Source organism: Notechis scutatus, chromosome 1, assembly GCF_049901735.1.
Source record: "Notechis scutatus isolate UNSWTSFEM ecotype Mainland chromosome 1, rNotScu1.2, whole genome shotgun sequence".
NCBI classification, from domain to species: domain Eukaryota; kingdom Metazoa; phylum Chordata; class Lepidosauria; order Squamata; family Elapidae; genus Notechis; species Notechis scutatus.
In genome coordinates this window covers 279,687,447-279,704,009 of record NC_142009.1, presented here as the reverse complement: position 1 = coordinate 279,704,009, position 16,563 = coordinate 279,687,447, and the positions used below count along the sequence as shown (strand labels likewise).

At 34.7% G+C, this 16,563-nt stretch overlaps 1 protein-coding gene across 1 annotated transcript in view; it reads left to right on the top strand.

The window, feature by feature from the left end:
- The window catches only part of RYR3 (ryanodine receptor 3), a 312,006-nt gene that overhangs the window by 193,001 nt on the left and 102,442 nt on the right, over positions 1–16,563 (top strand). Inside the window, exons 51-57 of the mRNA XM_087951743.1 lie at positions 269–432; positions 1,779–1,857; positions 3,464–3,553; positions 4,408–4,554; positions 11,549–11,611; positions 15,319–15,394; positions 15,537–15,660. Of these exons, the coding sequence (XP_087807869.1) occupies positions 269–432; positions 1,779–1,857; positions 3,464–3,553; positions 4,408–4,554; positions 11,549–11,611; positions 15,319–15,394; positions 15,537–15,660 (743 nt within the window). The remainder of the gene's footprint in view (positions 1–268; positions 433–1,778; positions 1,858–3,463; positions 3,554–4,407; positions 4,555–11,548; positions 11,612–15,318; positions 15,395–15,536; positions 15,661–16,563) is intronic.

Sequence of the window (16,563 nt, the reverse complement as noted above, 5' to 3'; positions counted from 1 at the left end):
TGTGGCCCGAATATTACCTTAGACTGATAGGAAAATCTAACACAGCCATGTTTCACTCACCTGCAGTAGATTGTATCAGAAGAGGTACTGGAGAGACATACGCACACATTCTTATTTTTCTTTCTTTTCTAAAATGTGCCTCTCTGTTTACTATCAGCATCTACTAATGCTGCTTCTACGGGGCCTTTTTTTTTTTTTTTTTTGCCTTAACTAACATGTTGCATGTTTTTTTATTGGACTTTCCAACCAGTTCCTATCTCTCCTGCAGAAGCATGATCCAGAGCTCTTCCGAATGGCCTTGCCTTGTTTAAGTGCAATAGCTGGGGCTTTGCCACCAGATTATTTAGATACTCGAATTACCTCGTTTTTAGAAAAGCAGACGTCAGTGGACGCTGAAGGAAATTTTGATCCCAAACCTATCAGCACAGTGAAGTGAGTCATAATATCTTTATTTTTATAAGGATTCTTGTTTTGTTATTTAGCACTGCTAAGAAATACACTGATTCGTTAACAGAATGTAATACGCAAGTTCAATAATATGTCGTTAACTTGATTCTGTTGTTCCACTGAGTTGTGTATAATTTGTTTTTCCTCTGAAGTATGTATACTAACTGATCAATTGGTGAGCGATGATTGTGGTGCAAATATAAATCTAGGGTAAGAAAAGACTATTGTTTGGATTCTAATTCTCATCAGTCCCTGCTAGAATGACCAAAGGCAAGGATTTGTGGATTGTAATTCAAAAAATTTGGAGGACTCTAGATTGCCACCATCTGGTCAACCTTTTCATTTGGAATAGAATAGTAATTGCAAATGCAGCTGTAATAACATTTATCTTCTAACCTCTTAGTAAGTCACGCTGTAATACGTAACTAAGAATTAATATTAATACTTATTCACATGTTTCTTAATCAAATATATACTAGCACAAAGTTTTTAATGCTAAAATATGCCTCTATTTGTCACTTTATTTGTTAAATTTATTATTATTTATTAAATTTATTTGGTGCCTGTCTCACCATGGGGCTACTCTATGCAGTTCACAATAATAAAAAGGAAGAAAATGAAAGGAGTGTAAACAGAAGTAAAATAATTGAATAAAGGAAACAATGAAAAAGAACACAATAAAAATACATCCATATGACAAACAAAAATATGGCTGGGTGGATCGCAGAGTGCAAGGTAGAGGGGTAGGGGGAGTGTGCCATCAGTTCAGCAGCCACTCAAGTGTGGAACTGCCCCATTTGGTCCCCAGGCCAAACAGCAGAACCAGAAGGAAGGATAGGAGGGTGCGGGCAGATGTTACCTTAGACTGCAGAGATGGGGAAACTGTGGCCTTTTTATGATTTGTAGACTTCAACTCCCAGAATTCCTGAGCTACCCATGCTGGTTCAGGAATACCCATGAAGTCCACAAGTCATAAAGGGGCCATAGTTCCCAACCACTTCCTTAGAGGGTAAAATGTTTATTAGACAGCCATATAAGTTTGTTTGATAGATAGATAGATGATAGATAGATGATAGATAGATGATAGATAGATAGATAGATAGATAGATAGATAGATAGATAGATAGATAGATAGATAGATAGATAGATAAATTGTAAACAGAATTGTGATAACAAAACATAGTTTCATATATTTAGTGAGGGCAACATGATTTAAACTCATATATTATTTGTATAGATTGTTCTGTTTGCTTTGGAAAAGAATGATATAAACTGGTATGGTATTACCTAACTAAAATAAGTTACATATGATATATCCTTTTGGTTTTTAGTTTTATACTTCCTGAAAAGTTGGAGTTTATTGTCAACAAGTATGCTGAACATACTCATGAAAAATGGGCCTGTGACAAGGTATGGATTATGATACTTCTAACAATTGCCAGAAAAGAACAGCCACCATTCAAAGTGAACTTTAGAAATGTATTCAACTTGTTTCCATGGCTCTGAGACTACAGTGCAGCATATATTTCTAGCAAGATGTTTCTACAGTCTTTTTTTTCCCTTCCTCACACCTGTGGGTTTCCTGACAGCTTTTAAACCTATTGTAAATTGTCATTATATTAAAACATGTGCATTTCAATTTTAACAATTGGAAGTAATTTTGACTTACATGCAATTTTTAAATAATTAGATGAATTAAGGGCAGGGATGGGAAATGGAAGTTAAATTTGCACCAAAAGCCATTGTACATGTATGAGTTGGGCTGGGCATTTTTGGCTTTTAAAAACCTGCTTGTCTATTCAAAAGCTTACATTATCCATCTATTTAACACCTCAACATGACGGAGAACTGGGTTTTGATTTTCAGCATTCCAATGGCCACAGAAAGTACATTCAGGGACCATAGATTGGCTTTGACTTCTTTTTTATTTACAAACTTGTTTGTTGTTTAGTGCATTGTTCTTTAAACTGAAAGACAAAAACATATTAATAGATTAACTATTTTAAATATGGCCAGATAGAGCCAAGTTTAAAGTGGCCAGCCTCCTAAATTCTTAAACCTTTTGTTGCTATTACCTTTGTTATTGGTTAGCAGAGTATTGACATAACTATATAAAGTTTCTGACCCACCTTGAGAATTCTAATTGTCTATAGTTTGTAAAAGTCTCTTTGTGCATTCTGATGAATGTTTGTGGGCTGAGGAGGAAGTCAGCTGTCCATTACTATTCTCCCTACGTCAACATAGATATTATTCAAATAAAAATAGGGTTTGTGGTTTTATTTTTTTCAATTTTGTATTGTTGCCTTAATTGCCCTTTCAATAAAGTTATATAGTGCTTTGAAATGCTCTTTTCGTCAGAGAGCAACCTCTAAATTTTGATGTACATAAAGGATTTATATTTTTGAAGTACAGCGGAGATGAAGTGTCTTTAAATGGCTGATTAATTCTTATGCTTTCTGCATGCCCCACCTGTGCTGCAAATTCCATGTTGCATATCTGTTTTTTAGCCAATCTCTTTAACTGTCACTATTGCAAGTCCCTTTTTCATTCTATTTGCTTGCTTTGATTAGTCATTTTTCATTATTCTGAGTCCAGTAGAAAACATATGCTGGAGGGGAGGAACAGAATCAAGCTCCAGAAAGCACAAATAAGCTAATAAAAATAATGTTTGCTTATAACCAGACTTGTTCTTCTAATTCACATAGAAATCTCCCCACTTACTGACATCTACATGGAAGGATAATATTGAGATGACATTTTCTAACAATCCACCTGTGTGATAATTTTGCTTTCCAGTTTTATGTATGAGATTATCTATCTGCCCATGTGATCTGTATAATATTGATAAGAGCTTTTTTTCCCTCTGAAGCCATTATTGTCAGATGTTTGTGCTTTTTTCCAGTCATGCATAGGCCAGCAAACATTGGTCTTTTGTATGTTAATGACCATTATGACTATTCCAGACAGTTAATTCCTGGAATTAGTTATGCAGTGTGGATTATGCTTTTATTTCCAGAGTAATTGTGGATGGAAATATGCTCCTTTACTTGATGAAAATATGAAGACACATCCTTTAATAAGACCTTTCAAAACCTTGATTGAAAAGGTAATGAAGATAAATTTAAATGTTTTTCCCATGCAAGTGTGGAGTACAGTTTGCATTAATGTCCATCAATGTTCCATTTATTTTGTCAATGGAAATAAAAATATGAAAATGTAAAATGGCTAATAGTCTAAACTATAAATGGAGATGTATTTTTTTGTATTCATTTTTTAAATTTAAGCTTTGTTTTCTAAACACAAACATATATATACACTTGTAAATTTTTAGTATTCATGACTATTGCCAATTATATTAATTTGGTTCATACTTTAATATGAAGTGACTTAATTCATATTCCTGGAATTAGAATACAATTATCTTCTAGTTTTCATTTTCCTTGATATTCCAGTGCTATTTTTTAAAAACATAATACATAGAAAAATGCTTATATTATAGTACATAATATTTTTTTTAAAGATATAATATACAATCCCTTGTGAACACCCATATGCTAGAAGGAAATGCATAAAAAACATGGTGGAATTTTTGTGCTTATAAAATATGCATAAAAGGTTTTATGAAGAGTTTTAAAGAAAAAGAATTTGAACTTGAGAGAATGTTATACACATTTGTTTTCCAAGATCATCAGTAGCTGGTATGGGAATTGATATCTCAAAATCAGCATTGAGATCATGTGGAATTGAGCAAATGTTCCAGTGGGTCTTCAGTGACTTTTGGCTCATGGAATACAAAACTTGTGTGGGGTGGGTATGTGTGTGTGTGTGTATAAGAGAGAGAGAGAGAAGAGACAGACAGACAGACAGGGTCAGTTGACTGCAAACTTGCATGTTTATTCCTGGGGGGGGGGGAATATTTTAGATTTTTTTTTCTACATGAAACATAAGATTTTTTTAAAGGAAAAGGAAATCTATCGATGGCCTGCCAGAGAATCTCTAAAAACCATGTTAGCAATGGGATGGAGTCTCGAAAGAAACAAGGATGGAGAAAATATGACTCAGCAATGTGAAAACGAAAAGCTCCGTAGCATATCACAATCTAGTCAGGTAAAGTAAAAACAAAGCAAAATATAAGATTCCTGTTTCTTCAAACTAATGCTACTTTTATTTTTTTACTTTTTTGAGGGGAAGGGAGAATTTTATTATCCAATCTTTTAAACTGCCCAAAATGTGTTAAATTCATAGATATTCATACTTATAAAAATATAATTTCAATTGATCTAAAATATTTATTTATTTATTTATTTATTTTATTTGATTTGCCAATTGTTTACAAGATAATAAGTATAAGTGTATACATAGTTGTGAATACATGAAATGGGTACATATAAGAAAAATAAAAGAAGAATAAGAGAAACAATAGGACAGGGACGGTAGGCACGTTGGTGCGCTTTTTGGTAAAAAATTTATCACATTTCGCAGCATTTTAGAAAGCAAAAATCCACATGTGATAGTTTTATGTACGCATATGAATCAGTATTTGCTTGAATAATTGTTCAACACAGTGACAATGATTAAAAGATTTAATATATCAATTACTTAGAATGATATTATTTTCCCTCTGTATGCTGATGTTTTGACAAAAACTAATGCCATGTTACATTTCTTCAGAGAAGTGTATAAACAGAAGTTATTTTGCCTTCAGCTTCTTCCTTCATGAATTTGTCTTTATATAGTCAGGGTAACACACAACAAGCAACTCTAGGAAGGATTCTCTGGGTAAATAGGAGGTAGAGAATCTGTGGCCTACCAGCCTTTGATATATCTAGTGACTACTTAGAACTCTACAAAGCTAGATGTCTATAGGACTCTTGTGATAAGTTCTCTAGACATAGAATTCCATGTTAGGAGAGCACCAAAAACATTAGGGTGAAATCCCTTCAATTGACATTTCAACAGTTCTTTATCTCACTAAAGCCATGGTGGCACAGTATTGCAGGCTAATTCTGCCAACTGCTAGGAGTTCAATCCTGACTGTCTCAAGGTTGATTCAGCCTTCCATCCTTCCAAGGTTGGTAAAATGGGGATATTTATTTATTTATTTATTTATTTATTTTATTTATTTATTTATTTATTTGATTTGTCAATTGTTTACAAGATAATAAGTACAAGTGTATACATAGTTGTGAATATATGAAATGGGTACATATAAGAAAAATAAAAGAATAAGAGAAACAATAGGACAGGGACGGTAGGCACGTTGGTGCGCTTATGCACGCCCCCTACAGACCTCTTAGGAAAGGGGTGAGGTCAATAGTAGACAGTCTAAGGTTAAAGTTTTTGGGGTTTGGGGAAGAGGCTACAGAGTCGGGTAGAGTATTCCAGACATTGACCACTCTATTGCTGATATGCTGGATGGCAATAATACAGCCCTCTATATAAACCATCTAGAGAGGGCTATAAAGCACTGTGAAACAGTATATAAGTCTAAGTGCTATTGCTAGAGTTCATTTCTAAAATAACTTCTTAAATCTAATCAACACTCATTTACTTTTACCTATAGTTGTGAAGTCAGACAATGAATTAGCAGAAATTAAATGATAAAACGGATCACTAATAAATCTTGCTTTACTGTATCAACATGGGAACATTCAGAGTAGCAAAATATAGGAACAACCTTTTTCTCTTAATGCCCCTTGGGCGGGAGAAGTTATTGCTTCTTATTGTTTTTATATTAAGTTTTTATCTTTGTCAACTTCCCGGAGTAACAGAGTGAATTGGGCGGCCATATAAATTTTCTAAAATAAATTATCAACAATGAAAAATTGAGTAGATCAAGCTCAAATCAGATTTTATATGTTAGTTGTTCTATACAATCACTAAAATTCATTAAAAGAAAATGAGGATCCTGTTTATACGTACATAATATTCAAAATTCTGACATGACAAGGATAAATGAATCATAAATTACATGAATAATTTTGTATTTTTTTAGAAGTCTATAATTAAAACATATTCATTGAGGTTACATAGTCGATATACAATAGGATAGGACTTTGTCAAAGCTTCATCTCTACAGTTTATTTATGCAATTTATAATTATGACAATTTCCCATGTCACTGAAAGATAATCAGTCAACTATTTTTTGCAAAAATGTGAGAACTTTAGTTTTTCATATTCTGTTTGCTGCAATTCATACATTGACATGAAATTGCAAATGTCTACATATCCACATGCAGAATTAGATCTTTTCACAGCTTAATAGCACAGATGTAATACAGCAAACTATCTACTGTGTTTCAGCAAAAGGGAAATAGTTAATTTAAATGGAGATAATTAATTCAGGAACATTTGCTCACAGTAAATATTACATGGTTTATTTATCAAACATACTGAACTGAAGAGAAAACAGCTAATTTAATTTACCAATCTTTAGCATATGATGTATCATTTCTTCTAAAGCTCCTACCACATATAGAGAAAAACTGAAAACATTAACCCCTTGGGGGTAATTTTATAATAATTGCTATTTGATGTATGCAACCATTTTAATAAATTTAATTGTTTAATACTTCTTTTAGAATTGTATCCTGCTGGAATTTGGTAACAATCAGTGTTTATTGATCTTCTAATATTATTGTCAAAACAAAGACATTATATTTTTTGCCAAACATTTAATATAGATTATCCAGTGAAGATATGCATCACCTTCCTTTGCTATTTTCCTTTAATTTTTCCTAGTAATTGATCTTTTTTGCATATTGTATGTCCTAAATATTTCTTTTTTAAAAAATGGTTTTCAATTTCCATGTCATTGACCATTCAGAGAAAATTGTCTCATTTTATGCATGTTCAGCATACTGTCCATAAATCTACAATTTCATGGATCCTATTCTCTTGATTATCATTTGAGTCATTGGCCATGCTTCTACATAATATAGAAAAAGGACTTCCAGAAGAGACAACTGAAGACATCTCTGCAAGAGCAGAGCCGACAACCGCAATGAAGAGTTGCAATAAAGAGTTGCAATGAACTGAAAAACCAGTGATTACACTGGTTTTTGAAAGTTCTCTGCATAAGAGGAGGATACAAGATTACCGGGATTTTCCGGTCTGTCGGCTTTGCGAGCGGTAGGGATTCGCGAAGCTGCGCGATCCCTGCCGCGCTAGCCGTTTTGGGGCTCCGATCCGAAAGGGTGCGGAGCAAGGCTGCCCTGCAGGGGCAGCTGAAGGTAGGGGAATCCGGGAAAGGGTTTGGGGGTGCTGCAGACCCCTCCCTAGCCGGGCAGAACCTCCCTTTACCAAGACGGTGCAGCGGCGGTCCGTAATGGCGCCACAAAGAAGCCGGCAGCTGGGCAAGTATGTGCTGGAGGAAGAGGAGAAAGTTTTTAAAAGTGAAAGTCTTCTTGGTCGACCCAGGACTCTAAGATATATTTAATTTAATTCCTGAAAATGATGGCTTTTTGGGTGATTCTTTCCACAAGAGAAAATAAGCGGCAATTCTGAGGTGCTGAAAGGAAAGTTTACTCTCCCCCGACGGAATTAATAAATGGATATTGAGAAACCTGTTTTTTTTTCAGGTAAAACTAGCTTTTTGGGATAAGTCGGAAGGAGAGGACAAAAATATATTTATCTGGTTGGACTTTGTTGGAGGAGATGCCTTAAGGATTTGAAAACAGAAATAAAATTTTAATAAGGCTTCAAAACACAGATTTGAATTTTCTTTTTCTTTTGTCTAATACTACCCCTGGAAGAGAAAGGGGGAATTTTGGCTTGGCTTGGATTGATTGAGGATTGTGGACTTTGGGATTGTTTTATTTTTCTTTTGGAATATTTTGGTTGGTGTGAGAAGAAAGAGGGAAAAAAAGAAAAGAAAAGATCTACAATGGCTTTTTCTTTGAGGAACTGAGGGATGAATATGAGCAAACAAAAGCAGCCTGTAAAGATGGTATGGAAAAAGCTTTTCTTTTTTTAGAAATGGCGTTGGTTAACTATGAACAGACAATACAGATGGAAGCTGAAGAACAACAAGAAGAAGATGAAGACGCCATCTTCAATGAATCCCAGAATTCATTTAAGAAAGAAGGAAGGAAGAAAGCGAGGAAAATGAAGGACTTAAGATCTAAAAAAACATTTGGGAAAGAGAAAAATATGATGCAAAATAAATACAATGATAGCAAACAAGAGAAAAAGGGAATACAACAGAGAAGGGATGCTGGCAAGACAGAGGTTAGAAGAAGGGGGTAGGAAGATTTGGTGGGGGAAGAAAGAAAGGGGAAAGGCGGAGAAAAGCCACAAAGTTTTAAAATTAGATGGGAAAAGAGGAATCTTTTTTAGGGATAATGGGTAAAGCATAAATTTTCTTTAAAAAGATTCTGCAAGGTACACAAGATGGTATTGTAACATTTGTATGCTATAAGATTTATTATTTAGTTTTATTATTTAACTGCGTATTTAGGAGGATATTATGTATTTAAACATTTTTGATTTTTACTCTGTTTTTATTGTTATTAAAAGTAAAAATTAGTAGATAGAATGTACCAAGCAGAATCAAATTGGATAGTAGGTGTTTTTAAATGTTAATCTAATTAATTTAGGGAGAGGATAGAAAGGCATCATGCTCTGATTAGTGATTTCAGGAGAAATTCTTTTTTTTTCCATTATAAGGAATGAGATAGAGGGATAATAAAGGATGGGCAAAAGATACAAATATAATGATTTAAATTAAGATGGATTGAATAAGATAGAATTATGAAGAGTGAAATGTGTGGAGAAGTTTATATAGAAGATATAGAATGGTAAATAAAATAGGTAATGATCTGTAAGATGAGCATGAATATAATTAAAGCCCATATAAAGAGAGGTACCTGGGGCCAAGTTACTTTACTAAAAGATTTTTATATGTATGTTTGTGTTTGTTTATGTCTTTGAGAGTATTGGTGAAACCTTGTAGAAACATAGAAAGAGAGTGATGATAATCAAGTCAGAAAGAAATAGATGAAATAATATAGAAATGTATTGTATAAGATAAGGTTTTATCTGACTTGTTAAATCTATAATGGAAAAAGGTTCAAATATGTAATGGTTGATGATGATTTGTTTGTTTTTAAAATAATAAAACTTGCTTAAAAAAAAAAAAAGATTACCCACATATCTTCTGAACAGTTGCTACATGCAAGGAGACTGTAGGTCAATTATCTTCTGAATGTTTGCACACGAGATTAATCATCTTGCTAGCAAGTGTGGTACAGCCTTTTAAAGGCTGTATGGAACAGCTTGCCCTCAGAAGTTGTGGGAGCGCCATCACTTGAGACTTTCAAGAAGAGATTGGACTGCCATTAGTCAGAAATGGTGTAGGGTCTCCTGCTTGGGCGGGGGTTGGACTAGATGACCTACAAGGTCCCTTCCAACTCTGATTATGTGTTATCTGTTATCTGACCACTAGGTTGACAAGCCTCACTATAATCATTTTTGGAAAATGTCTGTTTCATCTTAAAGGTATTAGAGACTTTAAAATGCAAGTTTGAAAAGTAGCTGGGCAAGTGTAACGTCAACAGCTTTAAATTTAAGGACTTAAATAATTTTAATAATAATTTGAAATTAACAGCAAAAAGCTAAATAAGATTTTGATCTAAGAAAGTTACAAGAAGGTTAAGAGTGTTGTTAAATTTAGAACATTGATTTTTACTACAATATTTTGGAATTAATTTTAAAGAGTAACTTCTCATGAGAAAGAGACTTATTTTGTTATTGGCTCATGACAATGTTATGATTTTGGAAACTGGATATTAGAGGGGACTGAGGATTTTAACTAGAAGTAAAAATGCAAGTCTGCTTTTGATATTCTTAACTGGGACTTTAAAAATGACACAAAAAAGATAATTTTGGAAATATTAAGGGTGACTTTTAGAACGGACACAGAAATCAGAAAGCTATAGTATCCACAGTGTCAGTAATTATATCTGATTTTATGGATAGATCATATCTGATTCTATGGATAGATGTTAATGAGGGAATGATAGATGTGGAACAAATTTTGTCTGACAAGACAGAGAAACCAAAACTGCAAATACCAATAATAGACCAAGAGACTCATTTGGAAAATAGCACTTTATTGGATATGCAAAAGAAACTGGATAAAGTTTGTAAAATTAAAGGAAAATGCAAATGACAAATCAAGAGGGCCTGTGAAATATTTTCTGATTGGATCTCCAAAGGAGACTTGTTAAAGCCTTGAAGAAATCTTTGTGATAGTATAAACAAAAATTGAAGAGAAATCAAATCTTATAACAATATTTAAATGAAATAAAGATTAAGACTGTGAGAAGTAAAATGAAGGGATATAAAGATGATTTAGTTGATCAGAGTTGCAACCCTTATGGATTTTTTGCTGAAAGCTGATATTTTATGGATTTGATTATTCATAAGGGATGGAGTATGGGATGGAGAGATAGCTGTTTAACCTTACAGTGGGTTAAGAGTTACTACATTTGTTTATACGTGTGATGATTGTTTGGAGTTACTTATTTATATATTTCTTTTCATTTTCTTCATTATATTTCTTTCTTTTCTTTGTTTCCTTTTTATCTTTTCATGTGATTTTATACTTTCACTATTCTTTTTTATTTCTTTAAACTTAGTTTATATTAGTTATTATTAATCAAAATCCTTAATAAAATTATATGTAGAAAACAGGAAAGACATAACAGCATGCAATCTGCCAATGAAATTCCAGTCTTAAGTCTAGGCAGCTAAACAATTTATTTACTTTTTTAAAAGCTAGTGTCAACTGCTTAGACCTGCTCCTTATTTCAATATGTATCTTTGCTACTCAAATCATTATCATGTTCTGCCAAAGAACCTAGAAGGTTTGTGAACTGCATAGTTTTTAATTCATGGCAATTGCTAAGGTGATGAAGTCCAAAACTCTTCCCATTGTCTGAAACTTAATAAAGAGTAAGAACATTCTGCTTATTATTTTATTGTTTAAAATTAAATACATAATCGCCATTTCTAAATTTCCCCCAGTTGCTATAATACAACATGAAAGTCATCTCAAGAATGAACAATAATGGCCAATTTGTCTTCTTTTGACAACAGGGGAATGGCTACAGCCCAACACCTCTTGATCTTTCAAATGTTGTGCTGTCCAGAGAACTCCAGGTTTGTCTTAAATTGTTCAATATTTTGTAGAAATTGAAATGTAGAGAAAAGTTGAAACATTTCTAGTCTGGCTGAATCTGTGAGAAGAGTTTTGAAACTAGGGAACTTCCTGACAAAGTGGAAATAGAGTGCCTTGGGTGAAGAAGGGAGATTTCTAAACTGTGAAACTCGGTGAAACTCAAAAAATTAGAATATCGTGCAAAAGTTCATTTATTTCAGTAATGCAACTTAAAAGGTGAAACTAATATATGAGATAGACTCATTACATGCAAAGCAAGATAGTTCAAGCCATCATTTGTCATAATTGTGATGATTATGGCTTAAAGCTCATGAAAACCCCAAATCCACAATCTCAGAAAATTAGAATATTACATGCAATCAATAAAACAAGGATTGCACATAGAACAATATAAGACCTCTGAAAAATATACGCATGCATATGTACTCAGTACTTGGTTTGGGCCCCTTTGCAGCAATTATTGCCTTAATGCGGCGTGACATGGAAGCTATCAGCCTGTGGCACTGCTGAGGTGTTATGGAAGACCAGGATGCTTCAATAGCAGCCTTCAGCTCTTCTGCATTGTTCGATCTCATGTCTCTCATCTTTCTCTTGGCAATGCCCCATAGATTCTCTATGGGGTTCAGGTCAGGCAAGTTTGCTGGCCAATCAAGCACAGTAATCCCACGGTCATTGAACCAGATTTTGGTGCTTTTGGCAGTGTGGGCAGGTTCCAAGTCCTGCTGGAAAATGAAGTCAGCATCTCCATAAAGCTCATCTGCGGAAGGAAGCATGAAGTGCTCCAGAATCTCCTGGTAGATGGCTACATTGACCCTGGACTTAATGAAGCACAGTGGACCAACACCAGCAGATGACATGGCTCCCCAAATCAACACAGACTGTGGAAACTTCACACTGGACTTCAAGCATCTTGCAGTGTGTGCCTCTCCATTCTTCCTCCAGCTCTGGGTCCTTGGTTTCCAAATGAGATGCAAAAGTTGCTCTCATCAGAAAAGAGGACTTTGGACCACTGAGCAACAGACCAGTTCTGTTTTTCTTTAGCCCAGGTAAGATGCTTCTGATGTTGTTTGTTGTTCAGGAACAGCTTGACAAGAGGAATACGACATTTGAAGCCCATGTCCAGGATCCATCTGTGTATGGTGACTCTTGATGCACTGACTTCAGTCTCAGTCCACTCCACGTGAAAGTCCCCAACACTTTTGAATGGCCTTTTTCTGACAATCCTCTCCAGGCTGCGGTCATCCCTGCTGCTTGTGCACCTTTTTCTTCCACACTTTTCCCTTCCACATAACTTTCTATCAATGTGCTTTGATACAGCACTTTGGAAACATTCAACTTCTTTTGCAATTACCTTTTGAGGCTTTCCCTCCTTATGGAGGGTGTCAATGTTGGTTTTCTGCACAACTGTCAGGTCAGCAGTCTTTCCCATGATTGTGCTTCCTACTGAACCAGACTGAGAGACCATTTAAAAGCTCAGGAACCCTTTGCAGGTGTTATGGCTTAATTAGCTGATTACAGTTGGACACTTTGAGCCTAGAATATTGAACCTTTTCACAATATTCTAATTTTACTGAGATTGTGGATTTGGAGTTTTCATGAGCTGTAAGCCATAATCATCTCAATTATGACACATCACGGCTTGAACTATCTTGCTTTGCATGTAATGAGTCTAACTCATATAATAGTTTCACCTTTTCAGTTGCATTACCGAAATAAATGAACTTTTGCATGATATTCTAATTTTTCGAGTTTCACCTGTATGTAGTGTCCTAGTGTTCTATGTGGAGAAAAAAGAGAGATAGTGACTCGAAAGAATGAAATTCTGCAATTTGGGTGAAAGATAGTGATAGAAGCGGTCCTTGGTACTCTCTGAGCTTTCTTGTTTTCATGTAGCCGTTTCATTAGGTAAACTAGGTAACATCATCAGTGCTGGTAAGGAGGGAAGTTTGCTAGTAAGGGGGGAAGTTTGCTAGTAAGGGGGGAAGTTTGCTGTCAGTTCATATTCTAGTGTTGCTGGGGTGGTCTTAGAGAATCTTTGGTTGGGCTGTTTGCTGTTGACTTCTTTAGCAGTTTCTTGATTGGGGTATTGTTTACTTGACTGGTGGTCTGATGTCAACCTTGGAGTTAATCTATGCCGATCTGAGTGCTGATTGTTGATGCAGAAGTGCTTGGGATCTTTTTGTTCCTTTTATGGCTGGGTCACTTTTGCATAATCTATAGATTTATTAATGTCTGTATGTCTATTGATGGCTGATTTGCCAGAGTTCCAGGCTTCTAGAAACTCTTGGCTTGGTCTAGGATAGTTACATTTTCCCAATTGAAATTATGGTTAGATCTGTCTGCATGTTGTGAAATTTAAGAATTTTCATCATGTCTTCTGACAACTAGTTGGTATTTGTGGATGCGTTCTGCCAGTCTTCACCTGCTTGTCCTACATAGTGGTTGTTTCAGTCCTTACGTTGTATGTTGTAGACTCCTTTTTTTCTTCTTCTGGGGTTGTTGGGTCTTTTGGTCTGCTTAGGATGTTTTGAAGGGCTTTAGTTTGTTTGTGTGTTGTGCTGATTCCATGTGGTTGTAGTTGTCTATTGGTGGTTTTGAAATATTCTTGATCTATAGCAGTTGTAATTCTTTCTAGGGTTTGTGTTGGTTGTGCTATATTGGGTTGAGTGATCAAGGGACTTTTTGATAAAGTTGCATGGATAGTGATAGAAAAAGGGAAATCGACCCTATCAGGAATCAGAAGGAAAAAAGGGACAAACTCCCAACCTTTCCAGACTCATGAGAAGTAGATGGAGTATAGAAACTGGGATGAGATAGATAGAAGTGGCTACCAGGCACTGATCGAGACAGATGGTTTCCTCTTTGCTTAGAGACTTTTTCCAAGGCTAGCCTTGGGAAAACAGTAGTAAAATGTCAGTGCAATGTGAGGGGTTCTTTAATTTATTACCTAGTGTTGGCTGGAAAGCCTAACAGATAACTTCATTGAAACATATCCACTATGAATCTCAATATTTTTGCTGGCAAAAATTTATAGGTCGCTTTAGATTCCTTTCAGTGTATTTGTGAAATTGGGGGAAATGCAACATTTACATTTATTTAAATCAAACTGCCACTTTAAAGTGTTCCTTTGGGAGTTACTGTGATTTTTTCTATTACCCACCAGTGAATAGAGTGGTATCATCTACAAATGTGCCAGCTGATTGCTTAGCTCTAAGCCAAGATAATTTATGAACAAGTTTAAAAACATTAATCCCAGTACAGAACTTTGAGGGAGTACACTTCTTATTTTCTTCCATTGAGAAAATTTCTTATTTGCTTTGCATTCTGGTTTTAACCAAATAATAATATTGCTAAACTGTTCATGAGTTTGAAGATATCTGCCCTACATTCTATGTTCTGGGTGAAAAAAAAAGGAAATCCTCATTGTGATAACAGCTAAAGGTTTGTTAGATCTCTTCAAGCACTATATAGCACATGGAAAAGCAATGTGGAAAAGAATTATCCCTGAGCAGAAATTTTTTATTGGTGTACCTCCTTTCTCTACATAATACTTATAATCATGTATATTAATGACATGTATAATTACAGCAAATAACGCAATATATATTTCAATGCAATGATATCTATGGCTTAGCACATGCTTATTTTAATTTTTAAATGATTGTTTCTTGATTTCTTTGTGATATAGGGAATGGTAGAAGTAATAGCAGAAAACTATCATAACATTTGGGCAAAAAAGAAGAAAATAGAATTGGAAAATAAAGGTAAGAATGAAATGTTTTAATCAGCACCTGATATTTGATATAGGAATATATGAAAATACCCAAAACAGGATGTAATTGTCTATGACTATTTTCAAAATTTTGCTATTGCAGTAGGTATTACTAAGTTATGGTTTTCCTATAGGAGGAGGTGGTCATTCGCTGTTGGCACCTTATGACACATTGACGGCCAAAGAGAAAGGTCGAGATAGGGAGAAAGCCCAAGAACTATTCAAATTTCTTCTTGTAAATGGCATTTCCATATCTAGGTAAGTTATGCAAATACAAATAACATTCTCTATTCAAGTGTTTTGTACTGTGTGATTTTAGCAAAAGCTCAAGCAATCACTTAGAATCTTAAATTAAATAAGAGGAAGTTTTATATGCACAACATACAAATGGCACTCTGTTAACAACCACATATTCAGGGAACCATTCAAAATTAAGAGGGTGCTGATCAAATGGTAGTTGTGATCCTAGTTACATCAGTCTCAACTTTCCTGCATTCACATGATCACAATTCAGGCGTTTGGTGCCCGGCTTGCAATTTTGACATTGCATTATCCTTTGGCCTCCTGGTTACCATTTGAGACTTTTTTGGGCAGTTTCCTCCAAGCAAAGTTAATGGGAAAATTGCCAGGAAGATATAAATGGTGACCCCATGATATCCTTGCTTAATAACCTGCAGTGATTTGCCAGCAGTGCTGGAATTTCCATCACTATCATGTGATGTCACGCTTTATGACTTTGGTGCTTAGTATGCAAAGATAGGCAGGCTCTTTTCACTTATGGATGCATTAATTGATTTGTACCACTACCTAAGAACTCCTACCTTCATAAGAAAATGATATCCTACCCTGGCCTAAGGGACTCCACAGGAAATTGATAAAAGATATTATAATTATTGGTAACATTTAAAAAAAATGAATGGAATAGCAAGATTTTATGTTATGGATTGAGAGAAAGTGGTCCTCCCTTCAGTTTTTCCTTCCCTCCACCCCATTATATTTTGGCTTAAAAATCTAGTTTTTTCATAGAAATATGTCCCATTTGTGGCATCAGTCAAAGGTCAAAATATTCTTAATTGCTTTTTGCTTCCCAGAGGGAAATATATTTTGACGTCAGGCACCAATAAATGTTATTTTCAAAGGTTTTGAGAAATTTGTTTTCGT